The sequence below is a fragment of the Phalacrocorax carbo genome, chromosome 14 (genome assembly GCF_963921805.1).
Source record: "Phalacrocorax carbo chromosome 14, bPhaCar2.1, whole genome shotgun sequence".
In the NCBI taxonomy this organism is placed as follows: Eukaryota; Metazoa; Chordata; class Aves; order Suliformes; family Phalacrocoracidae; genus Phalacrocorax; species Phalacrocorax carbo.
Genome location: NC_087526.1, coordinates 1,292,798 through 1,307,154, shown reverse-complemented (window position 1 = coordinate 1,307,154; position 14,357 = coordinate 1,292,798). Strand labels below are relative to the sequence as shown.

Here is a 14,357-nt window from a genome sequence, read left to right as displayed (position 1 = left end):
CCTGCCCAAATGACCGACCTCAAATGCAAGTACTTCCCAGTCATCATCTGGAGATTAGAATTTTTTAAAAACCAAGGCCATTTGTTTCCAAAACTAGACAGCTAATTTTACAGCTCTCAGTCATGCAAGTAAAGTGGGCAGCAAGTATAATACTCCTTATCTTTCTGTTAAATATAACATTATCATTTAAATGGTGCTTACCACAGGAACAAAGTTGTGTGGACTAGCATAAGGTTCTATAGTTAATTATATAGCGAAATACAGTTTTGACACAGAACTGCTGAATGACAAATTGAAGGAAAGCTGCTCGTTTTCATCAGTGATGCACCTCACGTCACAAAGAGCTGAGTGATATCACCCATAACGTCTGCAGTGGTAGTAGTTCCCAGGTGAACCAAGGAAAAGACAATCCAGTGTCGCTCATAAATAGAAGCATGTTTTGGGATCTCAGAGAAAGACTCCTCAGGCAGATCAGATCCAACACTGTGGAACTGCAGGTGTCTCTAATTTTGGAAAGGAATGTTCCCGATTTGTCCCCAGACAACCAGCTGAGGAAAGTTTAGGCTGCAAAGGACCACACGGCACAGTAAGTGGGTGAAATTATCTTTTTAGTTAGGTGAAAGCCAAGAACACAACTTCAATATGGGCATCACAGGATGAAAATGAACATAATTTGATGGGAACAGGAAGGAAGCAACAGCAACAGCAGCGTTAGGTAAGGCTGGCATCCTTATCCCCCCACAGAGGCTTCTATAAGCCCTGAAACTGCATTAATAAAATATTTCTCTTGCTGGGACTTGTGTAAGCCTATATATCTGCTTTTTTTCCCACTGACTCCTTGCTCTTCCACTGGCAGCACTAACTCTGGCCCACAGCTAAAGTACTTCAAGCACTTGCACAAGACCATGACGCATATATAAGCGTTTGCAAACTACTGATACGCAAAGCCAAAGGGAGAGTTTTCCCTGTAAATCGAAATTTGTCATTATTTGCTATATTTGATTATGATTGTATTTCTGTGATCGTTATAGTACTCAAACGCACGACCAGCCACAGAGTCGGTCAGTTCTGCCACAAGAGCCAAGAGTTACTAAGAAACGCTGCAGATCCAGGCGGGGGGTGTTGGTAAAAACCCCGGGTTTCAACGCGGAGCGGAACGTGCCCGATCCAGGGATCTTACATTGCCACCTACGGGCCGCTCCCAGCGCTTCTCCTCTCAGGCCCGGAACCCTGTCCCAAAGCATCGATCCGCCCCACTCGTCTTTAAAAGGAGGTATAAAATATTTTGAGAAATTGTTTTCAAAATACAAATATTCAGTCCCTTGCACTGCTTGGCTTCTGCGCGCGTGGCCTTCCGCTCGCCAGAGCAAAGGCAGACCTGCAAGGGAACTAGGATGAAGACATCATCACCGCAGTTTGTGTGCAGCACAGAGTGACTCTACATAAATACCCATAAACAATATCTATGCAGCATTTAGTTGCCTGGAATATTGGCACGTGACAGTTTTCAAAAGGCTAATGCAACTTTATCTGACTAAAATCAACACGCTTCAAGGTCACATGGGGAAAACAAAAACACCTCAATTGCTTGTACAAAAGCAGTCCGTTAAGTAACCCTTTTGATGTTATTTACAAAACAAGCTACAAAATTTGCTTCAAAGGGAAAAAAACCAAAACAAACCGACACAAAACCCAAAACATTCAGTTAGCTGTATCCGTGCAATTGCTCAATGTTCAAGGACTTTTGACGTGCCTCACCCAAACCCCCAGGCCCGCTCCACCGGCACTCCTGCTGCTGTGGGACCAGGAAGTTTGCCTTGCTTAAAAATAAGTAAGAACAGAAGATCCCCTGACCCAGTTCCCTCTGCAGCCACACAAGTACAGGTACAGTCCAAGGCAAAGGGCGCTGAGGTGCCAGGGAAAGCCTACGTCAGCACTGCTGAGAAGCTACCTGTGAAACCTCGCTCAGGCATCTACCACCGCCCAGCTGACCGGGCTCCAGCAGCACTCAGCAGCTCCCTCACAGCCGTCCCAGACACCTGCGGAGGCTGGGATCAATCCCCCTGCAAAGGAGAGATTCATTTCTCTCCCTGACTACAGAGAGAACTTGAATCTAATCTTAACCTTTAGATGTTTAAAATTAGAAGGTAACCCCATACAGAGCATCTTTTCTAAAACAAAATATGGAATTGCTGCTTTTTAACTGTCAGAGGATCAATCCATGTTTCTCCAACTTAAAACATATTTATGAAAAAATTGAAGCCATCACTGTATTACGCTCAAAAGAGAAAAGAACTGTCACTAAGCACTGATCTGCAGACAAGCACAGAAAGGATAGGTCAAGCTCAATAGAAAGAGCAATCAAGTCTTCCTGTGTTGGGAAGGCAGCTGTAAACAATAGCAGGGCCTCTTTGGAGGAACAGGCAGCGTGGCAGGTAAAAGTTCAGTCTTGTGGATCCCAAAGCCTGAATGCCATTGCTAGGGTGTAAATCTGTAGCTCGAGCTGCTGCTCCATTTGATACAGGGTCATCTAAACCCAGACTTCCAGTGTCCTGCTCTCCCAGAGACAGCCCCGAACCCACACGTTCCTCACAGGCACCGACACTGCTTGCGAGAGATCGATCCACTGCTTCGGTGGGGTTACGTTTCTCCTTGAAAAGGCTCCCTGGGGGACAAATGAACACAGACATCGGCAGAAGAAAGGCCCAGAAACGAGCAGTTTCCAACAGGAGGGACAGTGGCAGCACCAATTTAGAGTGGCCCACGGATGAGGGAGAGAACAGAAGCTTCACCCTGAGAGGAGGGAGAGGAACGCTGCTTGTGGGAGAGCAGTCAGCTGGAGATGTTCTATGGTTATCATAAAACAAACCTTGCCGTTAGGAAAAGGAGGACTTCCACATTCATTCCTGTAAACAAACAAGATGGCACCAAGGTGCTAATCCCCAATTTGCCACCGAAAGACTAACGACCTTGTGAGGTTCAGGTTCTAAATTAAACAACAGCCCAACAGGGAATATTTGCTTCCCTGTTGTTTGAGGTTTAAGAAAAAAAATAAATCTAATTCCAACAGTTCACGAGAAGTCTTAAGGAAGAGACAGTGCTGTAGCTTCTTGCATCTCAGATAAAACCCTACTGTGTTAAACTTCTGTGACAGTTCATTTAGCAGTAGGGATGCACACACAGCTAGTGAACTGTCCATCTGTTGGGAATAGACCAACCTACTCTTCTGCATAGAATTTCTGCATGTGATTTTGGTTCTGAACACGTATCAGAGCTGAACTTGTAGAATTACTTAAGACTTAAGTAGCTTTGTCAACCTTTCTACTTCTGCACCCTCAGAGCTCACTGGAGAAGGGAAAAACAGGTAAAGAAGATAAACAGGTAGACTGAAGAATGGCAACCACAATAAATAAGAACAATTTTCCTGTGCTGTAATTACTCACAGTACAGCTATCTCATCTCCCCAGCTGGACCCCTGCAGGCATTACGACAACGGTGAATCATACAGAGAGCTGAAAGAGAGCAAGGTGCCTGGCGGAGGGGAAGTCTGTCGATGTTGGAAGCAATGCCTGAACAAGGGCCTTTGCAATATCAGCACAGGTGCGGGAGAAAGGCTGTCGGCTCCTCCTGTCATGGGCTCACTGGCAGACAACAGAAAATTGAGAACAGCAGTAGCGTCCCACAGTCATCTCTACAACACCATCTCCCGGAAGAAAGCACCAATTCCTCCAGTAAGTGTCAGTGCAAGTTATCCAGTTGGATTTCAGAAGGAGGAACAGGTTTGTACCTTCATCTATTCCCAGAACTGCAATGAGTTCCAGCTCCTTGGAATAAGTGATTTTCAGAGTTACCTGAAACTAATAATGGGAAGACGAACAGGAAGCTGGTTTAGATTCTCCGCAACCTTCTGTTGTCCCAGGACAAGTCACAAACCTTCTCCCTTTTGTTCAAGTTTAGCTACCGCTGGAATACCGAACATTCAAGAATGCCAGGCTGTTATAAATCAGTCTCCATCAATGTCTATATTTTCACTACCTGTGCAAAAAGTTAAAACCTTTGTTATTCTTAGCAATTGTCACATTATGCCAGTAGAATAATGGCTCTTCTTTTTTCTTAGAAGAATTGTGCATCAACGCTGCCATTGTTTTTAATCACAGTACAAAAGGAAAGAAAGAAGGAAACATGATAGAACGTACAAAATGATCAGTCTTGAAAAGGCTAACAGGATGAGAACATTAAGTTTAAGCTTGTCACTATGAAAAGTGAAGATCTGATGGAGGTAACTGCATCCAAGAAAAAACTGCAAGATATTTCATCCCAGAAATGGTGCTTTGAATGGACAGTAGTACCGCATTAAAGATGCTTTAACTGAGATTAATCTCAGTGTTAACACTAATCAGGGCAGCAGACAAGCAGGCCGCAGCAGAACTTTGGGCAGAAAGCACAGGAAAGGAATTAAGTTATTATGTTAAAAGTGTCAATATTCAGATATTCCTTGGATCAGTGGAGCCAGAAAGAGTAATTGAAAGGTGAACACTAGAGTTCTGAGTGTTGAGGAACATGTTGGTGCCCTCAACTGAAAGGCAGGAAAACATGACAGATGTAACAACACAAATTCAGTTTTAATAAACTGAAGGTGAAAAGGCACCTATAGAGTGCTTTAATGAGTTCCATCCATGAGTTCCAACTGTTACCTCCCACTACTATGGTAATAAAATAGAAACTGAGTGCAGAGTTTCAAAGAGGTATTTGAAAAGGATAATATGCATGTCCTGGAAATGATTTCTATAAATTCTACCTAACACTTGTGGTTCTATCACACAGCATCTGGAATATACCTGTGCTCTGGGTGTGCACATACATGCATGTACCTATAAATATAGACATAAAAAGACAAGTTTAAACACTGATTTTTTTTTAAGAGTTTCAAACCTTTACATTGTGAAGTTAGAAATCAATTTCACAAAATAAGAACTCCCTTTCACTGTTCGCGAGCAGGTGAACGCCCATTTGTGTAAGAGACTTCATTTCCCAGTCAAATATATAAGGAGCCATTTTAAATTTGGAAATAACCTTTCTTTGCAAGCAGAGATTTGGTCTCCTAGCAACAGCACGAACACCTCGTGAGCAAAACTACAGCTTATCTGCACAGAAGGGCCTCGTGCCGTGGACACGGAAAAGCCACAAGAACATCCAGCTGCTGGTTTCTTCCTTCGGTGACCGATGGCGAAGGGTCGGGTCAGCAAAGCCTGCAGTCGACGCACACGTCGGGGCCCCAGCGAAGGAAGGGCTGTGGCTGAATCCATGCACATTGTGTGGACTCTCCTACTTAAGCGGTCCTTTCCAGACCTCGGTTCTGGCTACAGCTGTAGCCAGATTCTAGCTTTCAGTCGATACTACAATTTCGAGTAGCCCTGATACACACTAGGAATAGCTTCTTTTCTGGCTGGAAAACTTGTACCGCAATAGAACTAGACTGAATTTATATCAATTTTCTGATAAGATTCATATGAAGCTATTTTTTTGTTCTTAGGTACAATTTTTGTCATGAGCATGAAATATTAGAATTGCAAGTACTTCACCACAAAAAGAACAAGAGGTCAGAGCAGCACCATCACACAGACATATTTCAATTGGCTTTGACAATGAGCTGAATCAATCACACAAAATATATTGTGAAGACAAGATTAAGTTAACCCTTTCAGTGATAAAAGACTAGAGAATAGACGAACAGAAACCATTTCCCTCTCCTGCTGTCAAGACCAGAACACACCAGTTGCTTTTCTGTTGCTATATGGAGAAGGCGAAGAGCATGCAGCTGTACAGCTCAAGCTTCTAAGTGCATAATAAAGATTAGAATGGATTTGTTCTTTAAGTGACCAAGCATTTCTCATGGCTTCCAGGAGACCAGATGCAATATCCCACTGCCTTGTCCAAGTCACATAATCCATGAAGTTTAGCTCTTAGCACTGTTCTACAACAACAGGCTTATTAAATTGCTTCCTTGGGATCTGGTCACTAGAGTTAGATTGAAATACAACACACACACAGCAGAGACTGGGGGAAAAGTAATTTGCCTGGGACGAGTACAGCCAAACTTGGCAGAAATGCTGGATTTCTTCTAGTCTTTTGCCTTACTCCTGAAATCATTAGGCTTTTGGATGACTGAGTTATTTGAGGAGAAGGCTCTGAGAAACATTTCTCTCCTAACCATGGGCTCTAACCGCGTATTGCTTCTTTTTCTGCACTGTATTTATTTTTCCCACAAAGATTTTGAAGCTGCAGCGTAAGGTAAGCAATGGGCCTGGTATATTTAACCAACAGTAACATAAACCACAGATGGTTAATACCACAAACCAGTGTGTGTGTGTGCTTTCCTGTGGTTTACGTTAGTGTTTGCTAACTGTGCTCCAAACTTTGCTACCCTAATACATGTTAATATTTCACACCTCTCCTAGTCTTAATGTAGGAGGAAAAGTACGACCGCATCATGCCCACCAGGAAGTCAAAGGACTGGTACTACCTCTGAGGAACTCTAGTTAGCCTCCAGCCACAGTTATTGCTGCTTTTGAGTGCCCTTTTCTTCCTTTCTCCCAGCTACCCTCTGTAGTGATGTCAATGCTTTTTATTCAGCTCTGCCACTTCAAAACTATTCTATTATTTCTGACTGAAGTCCTGTAATCAAACAACGCAGCACAGCTTGTCTTTATCAAGCTTCTTGTACGATTACAGGACGACTCAGCTCCACCTTTCTCATTCAGCGTGGGTCCAAGCTTGGAAGTAACGTGCTCAGTGCACGTAGCGGCTGACCCTTCCTTCCAGCAGGGAGCGGTTCTGGGTGGGAAGGACTCGGACCAGCGTAAGAAAAGACGGTCTTGCTCTTTATCTTGATGCACCGCTTCACAGCGTCCGCGAGACTTCGCCTCACAGACTGACTTACCTGAGCAACCCCTGCAAACCTGGAAGTGTTAGATTTGGTTTTGTCCCAGCAATCACGTTACACAGCTCCGCGGCTGCAGGGGCTTGTCACCACCCAACCTGGCGTGCGAAGCTGCACTTTGTTTTGCATTCTCTAAAATGGATCCATGTTTCCATGCCTGTAAAGCAGGGAACATTCAGCGTATTCACTGAGAAACCGCTTGCCAACAGGCAGCAAATTTTCACGTTACTGAACGGATAACTGCAAACTATCTGCTGAAGCTTGGCCTGTTTGCAGGCATGCGTCTTGACCATAGAATACCTTGTTACTGTTCACTCTCCTGGTCTTCACCAGATTTCAGTAAACTGCGAGCAAACCACAAACTGGACCAGTAATCCAAAGCATCTTTTCATTATCTGCCCTTTGAACGAACCAATTAATTGCCTACAGCAAAAATAAACAAGTGAAGGCGAGGAGTCCCCTTTTACAGCTTTGTGTTTTAGTGTATTTTTTCCTAACCCGCGCTGCAATTTAAGATCTTTGTACTTAGAAGAGAGCCGCAGGCTGTAAGGCATTACATTTTACAAGGTGATTGTCCTTTCTGACATACACAAAAACAGTTTGTAAATGAAAAGATGACATTACATCACTCCTCTTTAGCTTCCTCTCACCCAGATAAGAGTACTTCTCAGATGATCTCAGTTAACTTGACCTCCTGCAGGTCAATACATTTGCCTCTCCCACAAGAAACAGCTGCCACCTTTTAGCAGCATTAGGTGATTACATGGGAATAAAAGGCAAAAGCTTTCAGTGTCACCAGGAAGGAATGCTGGGGCTGAATGTACTCTTACTCTAGAATAAAAAGCAAATCCATGCTAGATTCTGACCCACAGCCCTTCCAAGGGTATTGTAGCTTTCCCACTGACGTATAGATTATATCCGGGCAAAAGGAGAAGCCCAGTCTCTTCTGGCGAAATCGGTCGCTCTGGGGTGAAGGGCGTCTCAACAGCACGGCTGGGGTTTTTTTTCCAAGTGTTAAACTACCTTGCTGCATTTTGTTCAAACTCACTGGACCACGTGCCCTTTCTATCCCAGCCACTATAAAGATGATCTTCTGATGTCCTAGAGGCTGCTACAATTTCACAGACCGCCAGGTGAGAGACCCTGCCCTGGCCCGCGCACACGCTGCCGGACCCCAGCTGGCAGGTTTGTCAGAACGCTGCAGTGCCCGCTGCTCCTCCCTCTCAGGGTTTTTAATTCTGCTTCACACACTGAGCTAGCAAGTCAGAGGCACGCATAAATCCAGTGGTACCAACGAAGCTCATGCTGACGCTGTAAGGACTCAACCTTTTCTAAAACACAGTGATAAGCAAGTCTTTAATCTTCTTCGATAGAGTGACTCAGTTTCAGGAACACCTCACCTAATGAGCCAGGACATGATTTAAGCCATTTCCTATGTAATATTGCAAGAGTGCAGGAAATAACAAACACAGCACCTTTTCATTTCTGTATTCTGACCAGCACCTGGATTTCAATGACAATTGCAAGCATTCAAACGGATGCAAGTGCCGTGACATCACAGGGCCTCTCCTTCTGGTTTATACCCATGCGCCAAGAGGTCTGCCAGATGCCCCACGGCAAGCATAATGCAGTAGTTTAATTGCAGCTGTTTAATTAAGCTTGTATTGTAGGAATACAAGCTTAATCCCACACGTGAAGCTAAAGATTCTACAGAGAAAAACTTTCAAATCTATTTCAACAAACCCCAAGTTAAAAGATGCTTGTAACTATAGAAGCTTTAAACAAATGAATATGCTTGGTTTCATTCCCTTATTTTAACTCTTTTGCCACTCCACTTCTCTTTAGAGCTAGGAGAGGATAGCCCATCACTGCTTTTGTGATCCGAAGCGTTTGCAGAAACTTGCTGTTACAAGGTTCATTCACGACATTTGCACTGAACACACTTGCAGGATTTTTTGTTTCCAATACTGAAGACAGTCTCCAAGTGTTTCCACAGTTCTCTGTGGGACGGTAAGGCTCACAACCCAGCTTCCTTACCGCCGGAACGTGCCTGAGCTCTGGGCACAGACAATCCTATGGGCTTGTTCCAATATGTCAAGTCGGCAAGTTCAGTTTTTCTTTTCCAGAGAGGTCCAATTTGTTGTGTGGGGATTCTCTGACTTAGAGGCCTTTGATTAGCTGGGGTTTTTTTGTTAGATTCTACGCCTTCAGTTCCATTTTACAAAACAAGAAGGGCAAAAAAAGAAATGTCCTTGACTTTTCAAAAACCCCTGCCCTAACCAGGTAAGAAAATCTGCAATGCTTTCAGTAACACTAAGAATGTACTAGCAGTGACTCTTTAATTTGTATTTAGAAACACAGATTTAAGATCTACGTTTAATTTTGTGCTGGTATTTCTAACAGCCTTTTTCTGTACAATTATCCATTTTGGCTGCAAAAGCCTTTTGAAATAGCGTGTGAAAAAACGTCAGGTTAAGTCTCTGAAACAAGCAATGCTTCGAAAAACCTAGAAAGATAATTTCCCTTATATTTTTTTTCTTGGAATATTGTACATACTATTCCATTGCCCTGCTCCATTTTATTCTATTTCCCTGGCCTTTTTCTAAAACAACTGTACAACAACCCATTTTTAGAAGGAGACCTCAGCTCTTGCTAGGTCTCACAGCCTAGAGAATGATTTGGTTTATTAACTTGCAGTGCCACCTAGCAAATGTCCTTGAAATTTTTTTCCTGAGGTAGTTTTACAAAGGACAGCTTAGAGCTTTCATATTTAAAAAAAGGCAAACCTGTGCGTGCAGTATTTTAAGCATCTAGTGCCTACTTTCGTTTGGAACAGTTAGATTTCTATCAGAAATTATGCTTACAAATAGGGTAATAATAAAGATGACCTCCATACCTAAAATTCTGATATACAGACTTTGAGGACTCGTTTTGGATGTATCCCTTATACATTTCTCTACAAGTAGTTCAGTTAATTGTTGGGGGGGGGGGGTTTTGCAATCATACACTCTGACAGTAGGTCAGTGCTGAAGTTATTGGAGCTTTAAGATAACAGAGACTCCTGCCACCAAAATAAGGAGGATTTTAGCTTTTCGAGGCACATTAGTACCTTGCATGCAAACACCTTTCAGACTTGCATGAATGCTATATCAGCTTGATTTGCCTTGCTTTAAAATAATAACCATGTCCCAGGGCAAAACAAGGTTAGATATTTCACTCTATGCCTGAACAGGGAGCCTATCCCCGAGACCCGCATGTGGGAGGCATTAAAATGCAGCGATTCAGACTAAATGCTGCAGCCGCTTTCCTCTTACTGTAAACCTCTAACAGGAGGCTGTTTCCTGTTTAGTCCCTGTGCCAAATTCTAGTAAGCCATTTAAAGGAGAGTGTAACCAAACAAGCAAAAAGCAACCTCATGACATCAAGAGCGAGGGACCAAGAGAGAAATACACTCTGCTGACCGACCTTATCCTTTGATAGCACATCTTAGACCAACTACAATATAAGCTCCTCGAATAAAGCAGCTCGTCTCCCTTCACAATGTCAACATGTACCAATATTTAGACAGTACTTTGGCAGCGCTACAAAATGGTACAGTTTTATTGCTTCCCTTAGAATTTCTAAGTAGAGTTCTGCTATTATATTTCCCGGTGAACAGAGGAACCACTACATGCTTTATAGAGTTCAAGAAATAAAGCAAGTCAAAACAAAAGATAAGTTCCAATAATAAGAATGGTTTTGGCTTAGATATGATGCTACGACCTTGAGTTTCCAGCCTGCCTCCAAAGAGGCCAGCACCGCGTGAGGACTGCATTTACAGGAAGACTTGTGTATCACTTCAGCAAGCCAAGGGGAAAACAAGAAATCAAAAAAATAAAAGCATGTAAAGAATGAAAATTTGACAAGCAGTACAGCCCCCATTTTATTTTCATATTTGCTGAGAATTTAATTGCTATCCTAAGTCAAGGGAGAGAACACTATTTTTTTCCAAAGAAACCTACATTTTGCATACTCCCTTGAGATCAGAACGGAGCCACTAGTCCTTTCCAGAATAACCATCTTTATATTGTACATCCCAATTAGTTTTGCACAGAACTCTCTTTATGTAAAAATAACAGACGCATTTCAGATGCTGTACTCCTATAAGGAGCTTTGGGCCTTAGTCCCTGCAGACCGGCACTCACACTCCTTCCAAAATGCCATTTTAATGGATAAGATTCTTGAAAGTTTGTCTGTCCTCAGCCTGACTTGGTATGTTTACTTTTTTTGCCAGTTCTGATATCATTCTATGGTTTTGGTCCCTTCTCATTCCTCATTTTCAATTCCACTGTTTTTCCACAGAGTTCTCCAGTTCCCTGAGGCATTGTTTTCTGTGCAGCACAAAGACTCACAGTCTGGCTTCCTACTTGAAAATGTGCCACAAGAAACACAATCGTAAATTTGCTACCAAAAAATCCTCCTGCAAAGACCACAGGCTTTAAGGTCACCACCTTTTTCTTTCACAGAGCTTGCACACATCTGCTGCTACAGTGTTGTAACACAGGAAAAGACTTTACACCTTACTTCTATCCCCTGGAAGTAGCAAGCAGATTTAGAATCAAAGCCTTTCCCCTCTCCCCAAGTCCACAGGTTCACCTTGCTTTGAATGCCTCTAAATTCCAGATATAACTCTGTATTTATAAATTCACTGAACCATTTCCTTCACAAGAGACTAAGATTATCATTACTAGAACCCATGGCATGTTATAATAAAGTAGGCGGTGTGGATGTTCTCAAATTTATTTTCCTAAAACATGCCTTTTCAACTACTAATTATAACGATGCTATTCTTTCTTTTGCCCTTGTATAATGCGAAAATTAGTCATGACGTGTTTTTTTCTCCTCAGAAAGCAATGGAAACCCATACCTTAATTAATATAAGATGATAATTGCTATGCTTAAGTGATGAGGACTCGGGCAGCTCGCTGTTGACAAGCCATTTATTTTTCTTCCCACTCAGTTCATCTACAAGAACTTTTTAGATATGCATAGCTCTTCACGCCACTTAACAAAATGATGCGGTACAGCTGGGGATATGCAACTACAGCAACAAGCAGGGACAAAACTTACAAAATATGTCTTTGTATTTGCAGAAGGGAGGCCACACATCTGTTTTTTTCTCTCCCACCTCCTCTCCATCTCTCAATCTCTGAAATCCTCCAAGCCCTCACAAAAGCATTTTCTGTATGTTTTACAAACTTTCTGGGCTCAAACTCACATCTTATTAACGCTTAACCTTGGTTTCTCTATGCAAATCGCAGAACACACTTTTTTGCCAGGTAACAAATGAGGACGGATGGCCCTAGAAGTTCTTAACAGAACCCCTGTGCTGTAGGTGCTGTTAGTTGCAGTGAACAGCTCTCTTTCATAAGTACACAATGCTTCTAGAAAGAACTAATAGATGTTGACCAGAACAGTCTTGTCAGCATTGTCTTGGCAATTCCCTACGATAGGCTTAACAGACCAGGTAAAGATTAACAGACAGTTATTTTATTTGGTCACTGTTTCACTTTCTTAGGCAGTTAGGAGAATGAGTAAAAATTTTCAACACTTGACTCCTGTTCTTTGTCATTCTCCAGGCTATAATTACTAATTAGGAGTCATTCTCAATTACCACATGCACAATTCAGTAGTTATTCCAAGTTTTCACTATTAAACAATAACCAAGAAACAAGCTTCTTTCAATTTCCACAGTTAGTTTCACATTTTTATAAAAATAATCAGACATCTACAAAAATACATAATTTCTTTGAAAAATGGAAACTACTATTAAAAAAAGCAACATGGCATTTCTATCTCCTGTTTTATCCATATGATATAGTCATTACACAGAGAAGATGAAACCCTATGGAATGTACTACGTACATTTGTATTTTTTTTTCACTGTTTAAATTTTTAATACTGAGGAAATGTTGGGTCAATTTTACTGGCCCAAGCCATGAGCCCCCCTTTAATATCCTTAACTAACAGAGAACCAAACGCTTTGACAGGTAACTCCTGCAGAATTCTTACAGCCTTCTGGGAGTCATTTCCTAATTTGCAAACAACATATACAGGAAAAGATGTCTGGCCATTAGTTCTCTGCTTTTCTTCACAAATTCTTTTTTCTAAATATTCCAGATATTCTTTGTCTTTTTCTTCTAATTTACTCAAGGGAGCGTGGACAGCATGTACCAGGCGGCAGATATCCACTTCTACCTGCGGACGAACATCTAACAATACATGTGGAACCTGATCATCCAACAGTTTTTTGTATTCCTCTACAGATACCCTGTCTTTGCTGGACAGCAGATGTAAAGTCCTACACTTGTCTGTTGCGGAAGAGCCACAAAACGCCTCGTAATCCTGAAGACAGGTGACAGACGGATTGTCACCGCAAACAGCACAGTCTGGCTTCTTCGGTCTTAACTTGATGTTGCGAAATCTCCCTTCACGGGCATCAAACATCAGCATGAATTGATTGAAGGAGGAACCCATTCCCGAAGCGATCTTCAGCACTTCCAAGGCCTGGATGCACCCCATGATGCCCGGCACGACGCCCAGCACTCCCCCATCTGCACAGTTCGTCACCGTCTCTGGCGGCGGGGGCTCAGGGAAGAGGCACCTGTAGCAGGGCCCCCCTTGGTAGTTGTACACCACGAGCTGCCCCTCCAGACGGAGGGCGCTGCCGGACACCAGGGGCTTCCCGGCCAGGACGCAGGCGTCATTCACCAGGTACCTGGTGGGGACGTTGTCGGAGCAGTCGGCGACAATGTCGTACTGCCGCACCAGCTGCAGGGCCGTGCCCGGGCTCAGGGCGCCGCAGTAAGGCACGTACTGCACGGTGGAGTTCAGCCGCCGCAGCGCCGCCGCGGCCGACAGGGCCTTGGGGACCCCCCGGCCGGCCTCCCCGTGCAGCACCTGCCGGTGCAGGTTACTCGTCTCCACCACGTCGTGATCCACCAGCCCCAGGCGGCCGACGCCGGCCGCGGCCAGGTACTGAGCGAGTGGGCAGCCCAGGCCGCCGCAGCCCACCACGAGCACGGAGCAGCGGGCCAGGAGCAGCTGCCCCCGCACGCCCAGCTCGGGCAACACCAGCTGCCGGCTGTACCTCAGGATGGCGGCGGCGCTCAGCGAGGCCTGGGCGGGCAGGTCGGGCAGAGGGCCCGGGAGAGCGGCGGGGCCCTCCCCCACGGCGGCGGGACCCTCCTCGGCTGCCGAGGCGCCCTCCCCCGCCATCAAGGCGGCCAGCTGCTCGCGTAGGCCGCGCAGCTCCTGCTCTTGCCGGCCGATCTCAGCCCTCAGCCGCGCCGCCTCGGCACCGCCCGCCATTGCCCCGGTAGCGCGGGCGAGGGACACAGTGCCTCACTTCCGCTTCCGGCTGCATCTCCGGCGGTTC

The 14,357-nt window shown here is 44.2% G+C and overlaps 1 protein-coding gene across 1 annotated transcript; it reads right to left on the bottom strand.

Annotated features, from left to right (window-relative positions):
- Positions 1-11,901: 11,901 nt before the first annotated feature.
- Positions 11,902-14,346, bottom strand: MOCS3 (molybdenum cofactor synthesis 3). The gene has a single exon (XM_009514781.2). The coding sequence runs from the start codon at positions 14,288-14,290 to the stop codon at positions 12,875-12,877; it is 1,416 nt and encodes a 471-aa protein (XP_009513076.2). The 5' UTR covers positions 14,291-14,346; the 3' UTR covers positions 11,902-12,874.
- Positions 14,347-14,357: the final 11 nt, after the last annotated feature.

Excerpts from the sequence above, each read along its gene's own strand:
- MOCS3 (XM_009514781.2), bottom strand. The coding sequence starts at position 14,290 with ATGGCGGGCGGTGCCGAGGCGGCGCGGCTGAGGGCTGAGATCGGCCGG.